This window comes from Cuculus canorus, chromosome 12 (assembly GCF_017976375.1).
Source record: "Cuculus canorus isolate bCucCan1 chromosome 12, bCucCan1.pri, whole genome shotgun sequence".
Taxonomy (NCBI): domain Eukaryota; kingdom Metazoa; phylum Chordata; class Aves; order Cuculiformes; family Cuculidae; genus Cuculus; species Cuculus canorus.
In genome coordinates this window covers 13,460,939-13,473,551 of record NC_071412.1, presented here as the reverse complement: position 1 = coordinate 13,473,551, position 12,613 = coordinate 13,460,939, and the positions used below count along the sequence as shown (strand labels likewise).

At 53.9% G+C, this 12,613-nt stretch overlaps 1 protein-coding gene across 2 annotated transcripts in view; it reads left to right on the top strand.

Moving 5' to 3' along the window:
- The first annotated feature begins 1,073 nt into the window (after positions 1-1,073).
- Positions 1,074-12,613, top strand: part of PCSK6 (proprotein convertase subtilisin/kexin type 6) — a 36,835-nt gene continuing 25,295 nt past the window's right edge. For both annotated transcript variants that reach the window (XR_008451852.1, XM_054077596.1), the window contains exons 1-2: positions 1,074-1,271; positions 8,152-8,256. Coding sequence is in view for 1 of the 2 variants with exons in the window: in XM_054077596.1 (XP_053933571.1) it covers positions 1,107-1,271; positions 8,152-8,256 (270 nt within the window). In the remaining variant the exon portion in view is untranslated. The remainder of the gene's footprint in view (positions 1,272-8,151; positions 8,257-12,613) is intronic.

Here is a 12,613-nt window from a genome sequence, read left to right as displayed (position 1 = left end):
GGGAGATGCCCTGGGGATATGGGTGGCAGTGCTAGAGGTATGCAGGGGGGAGGTGCGGTGGGAGACGCCTGTGGGGGGAGTGCGGAGGGATGGGAGGTGGGATGATGCTTCGGGGGATGCAGGGGGAATGGGGGGCGGGGAGGATGCAGGCAGGAAGCCCAGGCGTTAGTGCTAGAGTTCAAGTTGGCTGCCCAGGGGCGTGCAGGGGGCTAGGTGGGAAGCAGAGACGGGAGATGCAGAGGGGATGCCTAGAGGCATGCGGGGGCACAAAGGACCACGCAGGGAGGTGCAGAGGGGGGCCTGGAAGGCGGTGTGGGATGTGCAGAGGGATGCAGGGGGATGTCTGGGGAGCAGCACTGGGACACGCAGGGGGGATGCATGGGGGGACAAGATGCTGTCGGGCGACATAGAGGAGGATACAGGGGAGCTTGGGGGGAGCAGCAGTGCTGCATGCAGGGGATTATTCAGGGGAACGTACATTGTCCAGAGACACGCAGGGGTTGCCCGGGGGGGCTGCACCGAGGCACGCAGGGGAGATGAAGAACTGAAAAGGGGGGCTTTGGGAGAGCAGTACAAGGACGTCCGGGGGAATGCAGCAAGAAAGCAGTCTAGGAAGCATTTCGGGGCACGCAGGGTTTGCAGGAGGGATGCTCGGCTGCAGGCAGAGGGGCTGGAGGGGTCGCGGGAGGAATGCCCGGCTGAAGGAGTTGCTGGAGGGATGCTCGGCTGCAGGCAGGGGGACTGGAGGGGTAGCAGGAGGGATGCTCGGCGGCAGGCAGGGGAAACAGGGAGGGCTGGAGGGGTACCCGGTGGCAGGCACGGGACTGGAGGGGTTGCGGGAGGGACGCTCGGCCGCAGCAGAGGGCTGGAGGGGTTCCGGGAGGGATGCTCGGCTGCAACCAGGGGACAACCCAAGAGGGTACCCAGCAGCCGCCCCGTCCCCCCGTTTCCCCGGCGCTGTCTCCCGGGCGGTCCCTCCCCGCCGCCTCCGCCTGCCCCCCCCCCCCCCCCCCCCCCCCCAGCATCCCCCCGCCCCCGCGGGCTCCGGGGCCGCTTTAAAAGGCGCCGCTCCCCGCTCCGCCCAGCTCGGCCCCGCGGAGCGCACCATGCCCGCCGCCGCCCGGCTCTGCCTGCTGGCCCTGGCGCTGAGCGGGGCCGCGGCCGAGCCCTCCCGCACCCTCTACACCAACCACTGGGCCGTGCGGGTGCGGGGGGGCCCCGCCGAGGCCGCCCGCCTCGCCGCCGCCTACGGGTACATCAGCCTGGGGCAGGTAAAGGGCACCGGGGACGGGGCGGGGGGGGCGCGCCGGGAGCGGAGCTGTCGGGGGTCCTAGGGCCGGGGGGGGCCGCACCGGGAGCCGCCGGGGGTTCCGAGGAGCGGGAGGTCCCGGGAGTGGGGGCTGCACCGGGAGCCGGTGGTGGGGGGGAGGTTGGGGGTCCCGGGAGCGGAGCTGTCGGGAATCTCGGGAGTGGGGGTGCAGGGCGCTGGTACCGGGGGATCCCGGGAGCGGAGGGGTGCAGGGGGTCCCTGGAATGAGGTCTGCAGGGGGCTGGCACCGGGGGGTCCCGGGAGCGGAGGGGTGCAGGGGGTCCCGGGGAACTGTCGAGGGGTCCGGGGAGCGGGGGCTGCGGGGAGGCTGGCACCGGCACCTCCGGGGGCATCCCGGGAGCGGAGAGGCGCAGGGGGTCTCGCATTGAGAGCCTCCGGGGCTCCCGAGGAGCGGGGGCTACGGGGGGGGGGAGCGCACCGGGAGCCTGCGGGGGAGCTGCCGGGGGTCCCGGAATCGGCGATCCGGCAGCGGGGAGCCGCCGGGGGTCCCGGAGTGGGGAAGCACGGGGGTACGGGAGCTCCCGGGGAGCCGAGAGGCAGCGGCGGTCCCGGGAGCGGTGGGCGGGAGCGGGGCAGGGCCGGGGGTGGCCGCCCGGTGCCCTCTCCCCACGCCGCCCCGGCTGGGCTTGCACAAGTTCTCCCCATCCCGAAAAGTTACCTTTGTGGATTTAACAAACTTTGGACTGCCTGGCCCGGGTTTATCAGAGATTTTTGGGAACACGAAGAACTTTTGTTTTCAATCCCCTGCAGCACATGGATGGCTTAAAGGTGACTTTCATCACGGCAGTTTCTTCATTCTTTTGTCTCAATTTCTTCACCCTCTCTGTAACCCCACATGTGGGCTGATGTCCTCAGAGTTCATTGGCCTCTGCGCTGTGCGGCTGCTCAGCGCTCCTCTGGCTGGGTGACACTTCAGGTTGTCCTCCTGCCCAAGGTGTCTCCTGGACTATAAATTATAGCCTTAACTTACAGTGCAACCCTGCTTTTAAGTGTCATTAAAGTCACAGGGTGCTGTGTAAACAAATTTTTGGAGGGGAGGAGGTTGAATCAGGGACACAGTCTTCTGTACTGGTATCTGTCACCTTCCACGGGGCATAACCGTCCATGTCCTACCCTCCATCCCCTACCTGATGTACTTGGCTTCCCACCCAAGGAGAAAATAGTGTATTATTCAAATGCCTCTGTCACAGGGCTGGGGGAATGCAGTTGTGCAACTGAAAGGGCTTTTCGGTGTTTATCCTTGTTCGGCCAGAGAATATCTTGATTGAGCTTCCCTCTCTCCCGATTTGCATCAGCCTAATGTCAGCTCATGGTTTGGGGTTTTACCGCATCCTCGCCCGCTGGAGCATCTGCTCCCCATCCTGGCTTTCCCAAGCTTGTCCCTGCGATGCTGGAGGCATTTGGCCCATGGGCACAACATGGCCTGGCTGAAGCATCCTTCCCTCCCTTCCCCCTGAGCCCTTCTTGAGAGCAAGGGAAATATTTCTGTGGTTGCATCAGGGTGTTCCTGGCTCCCGCCTTTCCCGTGGATGCTGGGAGCTCATGCACCGCTGGGTCTTCCCCAGCTACTCCCACTGCCGTGCCTTCAGCTCTCCAGACCCTCCGTACCACCTGGGGTTTTCCCACAGAAGCTTGTCTAGGGCCAAACCCCAAGGAGCCACTAACACTGCACGTATGTGCTTGTGGGTGGCACTTGCTGTCTTGTGCTTGGGGTTCATGGTGCGCCGAGCCCTGCGTGGGCCTGGGTGTCCTCGGCTTCCCTCACTGTGTCCTTTGCTCATGGAGCTGCTGAGGGCAGCACCGTCCCCAGTGCGATGTGCCCTCCAAGGGGAGCTGATCAAGGATGAAACCTGCTGGAAAACCCTGCCAAGCAGCTGTCATCCTGCCTTGGGGAGATGTTCTGGTGGAGGCAAGTGGTGGAGTCCAACATGGTGAGGGAGGAGATGGCAGTCACAGAGTGACTCAGCTGGGCGCAAGGGAGGCTCAGCCTTGCGTTGGTGGCTAGTCTCTTTTCCTCGGAGGTGCAATCTTGGAGTCTTCTGATTAGCTCCTTGCCTTGAGGAGCATCAAAGGGGTTTGCACACAGGCGTCTGCCCCATGTCCAAGCTATCCCAAGCTCTTCCCATGCCCAAACCATTCACCTAGACACCCTTAAGCCCTTCTGGGTCACAGCAGAGTGACATTTCCCTTGGGAAATCATTTGCATCAGTTTCTCTGTAAGTGAAGCAAACAATTAAACAAAAGGAAATGCTTTTACACCCCCCAAGAGCCTGGACGAGCTTGGACAGGCCCTGGCCAAGGGCACTGTGAGGGCTTTGTGGTGCTGGTGCCCCAGGCAGTGCCTTTGCCACTGTCCCCAGTGTTGTGACAAGCCTGTTCCTATCCTAGTGACAGTATTTATGTGAATTTTTCCAATGTTGTACGTTATGGGTGGGATCGCTTATTCTCAGTGGCCTCACCTGCAGTGCAGGAGACAGACAGGGTTAATTTTGGGCTGGAATTTGAGCTTTCCTGGGTTCTTCCATCTGGGAATGCTGGAGCAATGCTGTCCTTGCAGCCCTGGGCTTGGTCCTTGCTGGGATGAATCCGTCTGTGGCTGTCTGAGAGCAGTGTTCCTGAAGGCAGGAGCTCAGTGGCTGGAGCGCTTGTCCCTGATGGGGATGGGTGGTGTCCCCAGGAGGGGGTAGTTGGTATGACTATCCAGAACCATCCTACTGGAGGACATCAGCACTGATGCAACCGCCTTTTGTGGGAATGAGATGACTTGAGTGAGATGCTGGAAGATTTTGCTGTGATGATGAGGGAACAAATGGGCTTGGAAATGCCCTGATAGGTTCTAGTGCTGCCCTTGGCAGTATCCTGCTCCCAAAAAGCTCTCCTTTGCCATGATCCTTTAGCTACAAGCAATCTCATTGTGGAAGTTGTGGCTGTCTCCTCCCTGGAGGTGTTGAAGGCCAGGTTGGATGGGGCCTTGGGCAGCCTGAGCCAGTGCGAGGTGTCCCTGCCCATGGCAGAGAAGTTGGAACTGGATGATCTTTAAGGTCACTTCCAACCCAAACCATTCTATGATCTTGAACCTGCCTGAAATACTAATGGCTGCTAATGAGGCAGGGTGGGTGTTGGGCTCATCTCCACCTGGCAATGCATGGGGAGAGCCAGGTCCTGCTGCAGGAGTGTCTCCTGGGTGCCTCTCCCTGCCCTGGTGCCACTTGTGGGGAGGGCTCACAGGTGGCACTGGGATTTGGGAGAGAAAGCATATGAAAACAGAGATCAGGAAGTCACAAACCCCTTTGGAATCATACTTTTTTTTAAATGTTGTTAAGGACCATATTTAAGTAATTCCTGTTGGCAGCAACCTCTGAAGGCCTCTGGTCCAAATTGACTTTTAGGCTGAAGCAGACTGTGCACAGCCTCATCTGGGTGAGATCTGAAGCTCTTCAAGGGTGGAGGTCCCACCACCTCCCAAGCCTGTGTGTCACTACCTTACACAAAGAATTACTGTCTTTATGCCCAAATAGGATTTTTCCCCTTGCAACTTGTTACCTCTTATCTTTTGCTGTGCATCTTCATTTCTCTCTAATCGCCTGAGTCCCATCAGGGCCATGAGTAGCTCCTTCAGCTTCATCTCTTCCCAGTTTGGCTAGATGACATTGGCTGGTGTGTGGTTTTTTCGAAGCAGAGCCACTGACACCCTTAGCATAGTAACAGTGGCTATGCAGGGTGCAAAAGATGTTGATGATCCTTCTGGCGCTCCGCCTGCAACCCAGCTGAGCTGTGCAGCACCCGCCAGGGCCTCCTCTGCCCCAATTAACAGGGGAAAGCAAACCACCTCATTTTTATTGAGGTACAAATTCAAGTTGCCTCAAGAAAATCTGAGAATTGCTCTGAAACTTCAGCCCAAAACTGTGGATTGATTAGGGAAAATTAGAATTGACCCATGTGGAAATGAGAATCTTCCATCTACATACTTGGCAGAAGTGAGATGTCCAAAGAAATCAAGGCGGATAGCTGTAAACACACTGGGGGAGGGAATGAGCATATCTCGGGCTGCTTGGCTGGGCTCTGGGTAGGTGGGTGGGCTTTGGAATCACAGTTGGTGGCAACCTGGACTATCTCCTCTGTGGTGGAGCTGGGGCTTTCCAGCAGGGGTGGCTGTCTGCTGGCTGGTTGGGAGCTGATGGGTATGATTGCTTGTCTCAGTGGCCGAGAAGGATCAGCCCATGGTGGCGTCCTGCTGGAACCACTCCATGCCTCTTGGGTGCTTTGCTGGGTTTTCCACCCTCCCCGTAGCTGTGGCTTTGCTGATGGTGTACACCAGAGAAAACCCAACTCTCCTGGGTGTCTCCAGTACTCCTATCCCTGGGGTTGCAGTGCGGAGCCCTCACTGAGCTGGCCGACCTCAAGGAGGAGAACAAAGATTCTTCCATTAAAAAATAAAAAAAATAGCATTTTTAAATTTTTCTTCTTAGAATAGATTAGGTGGAAAGGGGTCTCTGGAGGTCACCAGGTCCAACCTCTGCTCAGAGCAGGGCTGGCTTTTAAGTCAGCCCCAACTTGAGAAGGTTTTCCTATTTTTCCTTCAATAAATCCCAGGAGAATGAAGAACCTGGGGCACAGGGTGCTTCTCCTGCTGATCTCAGCACGCATCCCCAGAGCCTGGGAAGGGTTATCTCCCTCCCCATCCTCTTGCTGACTTGCATAGTGTGGTAATTTTGCATAGACTTCCACAAAGCCCTGTGCCTGCTCCAGTAGGGAACAGAAGCTGTTCTTCAGCTGATGCTTGTTTATAGAGAGTAATCCTGTTACGATGAGCGCTGGAGGGACCGGAGATGAGAATAAACTGAATATTATAACCCTGCAAACTGCAGGCTGAGCTGGCAGATGTGGAGCTGAACCACCCGGGCTGTGGGATCAGGATTTCCAGGCAGAATGAGCAAGAGGCAGGGTGGCCTCATGCAGGGCTTCCCTAAAACGTGGGGCAGTTGGAGCATCTTCCTTCCTTTTCCTAAGTAAGAGTGGATTTGAGGAATGAATTTTAAAAGCCAAATGCAGATTGCAGAGAGCAACCACTTTGTATGTAGGTGGTAAAGAAAATGCACATCTGTGCTATAATGCAAAGAAAAAGGCAGTGATGGGGGACAGGGAGGGTTTAAATTAAATTCAGTGGAAACAAACCACAAAAATCATGCTTACAACAGTAAAGTCAAATTGGCAAAATGATGTTTTGGCACAAAAGGCAGAGGCAAAACTAATGAAATATTTAGTGGCTGTAAGAGGCACTGGCAAATCTCAAGGTATTAAGTGTGATAAAAATGTAAGTAGAATCCTATGGTGGGTTGGGTTGGAGGGGACTTTAGAGATCATCCAGTTCCAACCCCTCTGCCATGGGCAGGGACACCTCGCAGTGGATCAGGCTGTTCAAAGCCCCATCCAACCTGGCCTGGAACATCTCCAGGGATGGGGCAGCCACAGCTTCTCTGGGCAACCTGTGCCAGGGCCTCACAGTAATACATTTCTTCCTAATGTCTGTTCTAAACCTCCCCTCTTTCAATTGTCATCTGCTTCAGCACCTGATGTGGACAAACCTGTTTGCTCCCCCCTGTCCTGTTGCAGCCAGCTCTGATCTGGCCTTGGGGATGTCGCTCCCTCTTCTGGATCACAGAGGGGGCTTCTGGCGCGGCTCATCCTGATCTCATGAACCAGGCACAGGAGCTGCCACTGGCTCCCTGCAGCACACAGTTCCTGGCCATGGGACAGTTTTATTTGGGGGGAAAGAAAATCAGCCTCGGGGAAAAAGGGAATTTATGGCAGACACCAAGTTTGTACCAAGAACCAGGTGAGAAAGGGCAGTTGCACGCAACTTTTAGGTCACCCCCATCCGTATGACTGCAAATCCTCACAAGATACTCATCCCAAGGTGCTCATTGCATAGCACTGAGACTTTATTCCTGCTTTTGTGATGGAAAAAGAGCAGTTGCCTCATTTCCAGCTGCTGGGATGAGGGGGTTGGAGGCAGTGCAGCCACCAGGGGCTTGGCAGGGTGGCATGGTCAACATGCCGCTTTCCTGCAGACATGGGGCATTTCAGCTCTGTGCAACAAAAAAAAGAGTGGGCAAAAACCTGTAAAAGAGGAGGATGAGGCTTCCCTGAGCTGAAAGGAGTCAGTGGGGCTGTCTTTTCCGGCTCACCTTCGCTTTTGAGCTGCACTCACTGCTGGGTGGAACTCTAGACTGGGGCATGGGTTATACGTACCTTGGGAAAGAAGATTGATTTGCTTGGACATAGTTGTTTTTGTGACTCCTGCTGCCTTCCCTGGCTCCACACTAAACACGTCTCTATCCTGCACTTCCCAGGAACATCCCAGCACTTAGCAGGGATTGCATTCACCTCTCCTTACGGGGTTCTTCCTACTGCCAGGCAAAGCTGGAGCATCGGGTGGGGAAAGGCAGAGCGATGAGGCACAGTTCCCCCAGCTCCGCCGCAGCTGCTGAGCTCATTTTTAGCTCATTATTTCTGCTTGGGAGCTGATGGAAAGCAGTTTGCAAAGATGCATTTAATGGGTGAAAATTCATAAAAGTGTTTTCCGGACTCCGTTGTGCTGGCACAGCGTCTGGCCACCAGCGCTGTTTGCTGCAGCGGCGGCACCGGGGTTAGTGCCAGCATCCTGCATCCCCTCCCTGAACCCCGGCTTTGCCTGGGAGTTTCAGGTTTGTGGTGTGAGGCACAGCTGCACCGATGCATGAAGGGATGCTGCCAGCACCAAAACAATGGGAAACCACGGGAAAACCTCATTTTTTTAAAAAAACCCTCTCTTTTTACAGATTGGGAGCTTGGAAAATTACTACCACTTTCACCACAGCAAGACGTTTAAGCGCTCAACGCTGAGCAGCCGGGGACCACACAACTTCCTGCGCATGGACCCTAAGGTACGAGGCTAGGCAGCCTGGGGTCCCCCAGCATCTATGGGGTAATGGTCCCCGCTTGCTCCAAAGGAGCCCGTTGTCATGGTCTGGGTCAAGTGTGAGCTCAAGCATCTTGTGCTGACATGTTATCCTCGAACCACAGCCCTGTGCACGCACAGAGTGACTCATTGGACATGGGTACGTCGATCGGTGATGAAAAATACTTAGAAGTGACTAAACACTAACATCTGTCTGAAAGCCGGGAGGAAGAAAAGAGGGGGGAAAAAAAAAGGCTTCCAGGATAGAAGGGCTGTTGCATGCTTGGGGTGTTGATCCAGTTGCCACAACACTTGCTGCCTCAATGGTTGCTATGTGTGAAATCCTTGGCAGTAGCTCTGCATGGCTTTTTCTTAGAGCAAGCATCCAAAAGGTTTTTCAGCACAGCTAAATTGACAAAAGTAGCAGAGAATGAGGGGGAAAAAGGCAAGGAGGGACAGATGGGACCTGATGAGCTGGGCTTGGGGTGGTAGGGAAGGGCTGCTGTGCTGCCTCCGGCTTTCTGCCCTCCTCAGCTCCACCCAGTGCCTGAGCCCTGTGAGATGTTGCTTCTGCAGAGCAAAGGAAGGGTTAATGTGTGAGGAGGGTCTAATTTTGGGTGAGAGAGGAAATAAATGCAGAAGAAAACCCATTGCAATGAAAGTACTTACTACAATGAGCTGCTGGTGTTTGCACCCATGCCCATCCACCCTTGGGATGCTCCTGGCCAACTTTGGGATACTCTTTCCTCAGGCATTTCTAACTCCCTCAGCACAATGCATCCCACCCACATCTCTCCAGACCCACACAGCAACCCAGCTTTCCCCAGCCAGCCATCTTTCTGAAGGGATTTGCTGTTAAATACTTGGATGGGGTCTGTAGCACATTTCTGAGGAGGCTCATGCGTGGCTGCTGCTGAGCAGCAGTGTTGCTGGTGGGGGAAACGTGAACAAGGGGAGCGTTGGCGCTCTGGAAGTGTGATGGGCTGTAATTAAATCTGTTTGCCCACAGGGAGGTGCACAGACATCCCAGCAAATGATGAATTTAGCTCTGCGATTGAAATACTTTCATTTAAATAAGTCTAGTTACAATGCAAACCAAATCAATTGGCTTTTAGTCTTATTAACATTTACCTCACCTTGCTCTATGGACTGCAAACTAGAACAATCAGCTCCTGTTCTCTTAATCCTTTGTTATTAATCGGAGTTCAAGACCTCTTGGCATGTCTTGTCTCTCCTCTCCCATGCACATTTGCAAGTCATTTTGGAGAAGTCTTGACACTGGCTTAGCATGCATGATGTAGGAAAACATCACCACAAAGCAGAGGGAGACCTGAGCTGCAACAGTGAAAATGGAAACAAATCTTGCAGAAATCCCAAAGAACCAGCAGTTTCAATCATTTGCAGATGTTGGGTGGTTCATACCTTCTAGGAGCTATTGTTTCCAGTGCTGTTATTTATCAGTCTGCTCTGCCGTGGTGGTGAGTGGCACAAGGGCCAGGTCCCAGCAAGAGGACCATGGCCAAGCCCTCCATCCTGAGCACATGTGCAGCTGGGGGACAGGAGACCCAGAGAACTTGGGATGATACCCAGGATCCTGGCCTCCACGGGACCATGCTGCTACTGAGCTCCCTTGTTACCCCAAGAGACCCCTGTGATCGGTGGCTCCTCTGTTCGAGGTTGATATGAGCCAAGTGATGTAGCATGTGATGGAAGAGAAATGTAGAAAATGCACCAGTTTGGGGGCCAGGTTGTGGTGGTGAGAGGAAGAGGTGTGGAGTAGGATGCCAAGTGGGGTCACACTGTGTTATGCCGCCCCTCGCATGGGCTTCACTTGCACCTCTCATCAGAGTAAACTTTCCCAGCTGACTGGGTTGCTCCTGTTGGTCCTCGCAATGCTTGTGCTTTCAGCCTCACTGCTCTGATCTCTTAGTCCTCATAGAAAGATACCACAGCCTCAGTCCCTGTGCCTCTGGCCATGCACTGTAGTAAAAACAATCCCACCTAAATTATTTCTGCCATGCTTTATGGCAAACATGTTCAGGAGCCATCTGGTTTGCCCAGGATTTTGCTTTAATTCCTGCACATCCACTGCAATAATTCAAGCTATTGCTTTTTTTGGATTTAAAAAGGGAGTTGCATCCCCGCCTGTGCTGTGTTTGGTGGAGCTACCCTGGGTGGCTGGATCTGAGCATCATCTACTGAAAATCTCGAAGTAAAGAGTGAAAATGAAAAGTTGCCCTTCTGTTTCCAGCAAGGGCGAAGGGTGATACCTATGCCTGCTCACGGGGTCTTTTGGTGCCGCTCAGGGTTGCCTTGTTATTGCAAATTAGGGTTTGCAGGGATGGAGCTGGGACCCCTCAGGCTCAGGACTGTGTTGTAACAGTTTTGGCAATTTCTAGTAGCAAAAAGCCTTTTACATTTCCGAGAAGCTTTGCCCCCACCCTGATGAGCGATGGAAGTTGGTCTGAGTTTCACAAGCTGCTGGAGCCATTTCACGGATGCCCCAGGCTGCTTCCCGCTCGCCCGTTGTTTTTCCACACTAGTCGCATCCATTTAGCAAACCTCCCTTGGAATTAGTGCCATTAAACTGCTTGTTCTTCTCTGTCCACGCAAGACTTCTCCATTGTCTCCCAGCTGGCAGTGCTGGGGCTGATCAGGAACATGTTTAAGACGCAGGCGTCCCTGCGAGGCACCGCAGCTCCTGGCAAAACCCTGTGAAATCCCACATCTTTCCATGGTTCCTGCGTCCAGCAAAGCCACAGGGAAAGGTGATAGCTGTGGCTGGAGCAGCAAGAGCCATGGTAATGCTGCTTGGGAGTGCTGTTTTAGGGAGAAAAGCCTGGCAATTGGGTCGTATCCACTAGTTAATGTCTTTATTTTTTTTTTTACTAGACCATGAAGTTTTATATTTACTCCCAACATTTAAATCCATTGTCGTAGAAGCAAAACAGTGTTCTGTTATCAGCCAAGACAGTGCGGTAACTCACGTTTCTATGAAATGTATGTCTTTTACCTTTCATCAGGTTTTTCTTTCTTTAAAATATACATGTTTACAAATCGAGCCCCAGGCTGGAAACTGTTGGATTTCTGATGTGCACAGCTCCCCATTCACCTCCATCACTGTGTTCCCGAGTCAGAAAGCCAGAAACCATGCAAGAACAACTCGGTTCAGCTGCTGGTTTTCACATAAATGAGCCCAATAAAAACTTGATTTTTTTTTACTTTTATTCTTTTTCTTACAAAACATTAGTCACAAAAATAGAGACATCCCCAAGAGCAGCTCTGCTGTTCCCAAAAGGGCCCAAGCCCTTGAGAAGAAAGCATCTGGTGAGGAGGGATGTGCTATGGAGCTCTCCCAGCTCATCAACTGGTGCCTCCCTTCTCCCCCCAGCACAGGCACACATAAAGATTTGGTCTATAAATTACTTTTACAACTTGTTTTTAATAAACCTGGGTTTCATCTCCACGCTGAAGGCAGGAGAGCCCTTTTTATGGGCAATAAAGAATCTAGGGGAGAAAACACTCATCAGGGATGGGAAGTGGCTGCTCCCAGACTGGCACCCTAGGCAGCTCCCACCGCAGCAACAAAAGCAGACGCTGGCATTTCCCAATCCTGACCTTTTCCAGCTCATTTCCCATTTGATCTCTTTGCGTGTCATGCCCCACTGAAAAGCAAACAAATGTCAGAGCGGTCAGCCCCAAGGCCACTTTGCCTGCAGCCGGTGCCAAAAATGCCTCTCCAGAGCTGGCCGCATCCCCTGAGACCTGCCGAGACCATGTGTGATCATCCCGTAATTCTGGGAAACACGTGTTGTGCTTGGGTAAATCCCCCAGTTTTATTGCTTTATCAGAAGGAGAGGAGCTTGAAGGATGAGCAGCCCGGAGCCGGTTGCTGAAGACTCAGGACTGAGCTACTGCTGCCTCCCTGCCAGGAGGAAGAATCAGCCTCAAAATTAAGCCAAGCACCTGAGTCTCCTCCAACACTTTGACTAAACACTGAAATATGTGGTTTGTCTCCAGCGCTTTGTGAAGCCAAGGGGATTTAGGCACGCGCTTGGAGGCGATGTTATTTATGCTCAAGGGTTTTGCGGCAGTGGGGGAGATATCTTGTGTCTGGCGTGGAGACCACAAAGAGCTGAGCTTGCCTTGTCTGTCTGTCTGTCTGTCCATTCATTCATCCTCTCTCCCTAAAACAAAGCTGCTATTTCTGCGGCAGTTCTGCCAAAGGAACTGGATGTTTTGCTGGAATATGGGATGATGCTGGAATGGTCCAGGCTGTGGTTTGTACCGCTTCCGCGTTCTGTTTCAGCAGGCGATGCTGGGCTCTGTGCCCGTGAACAATA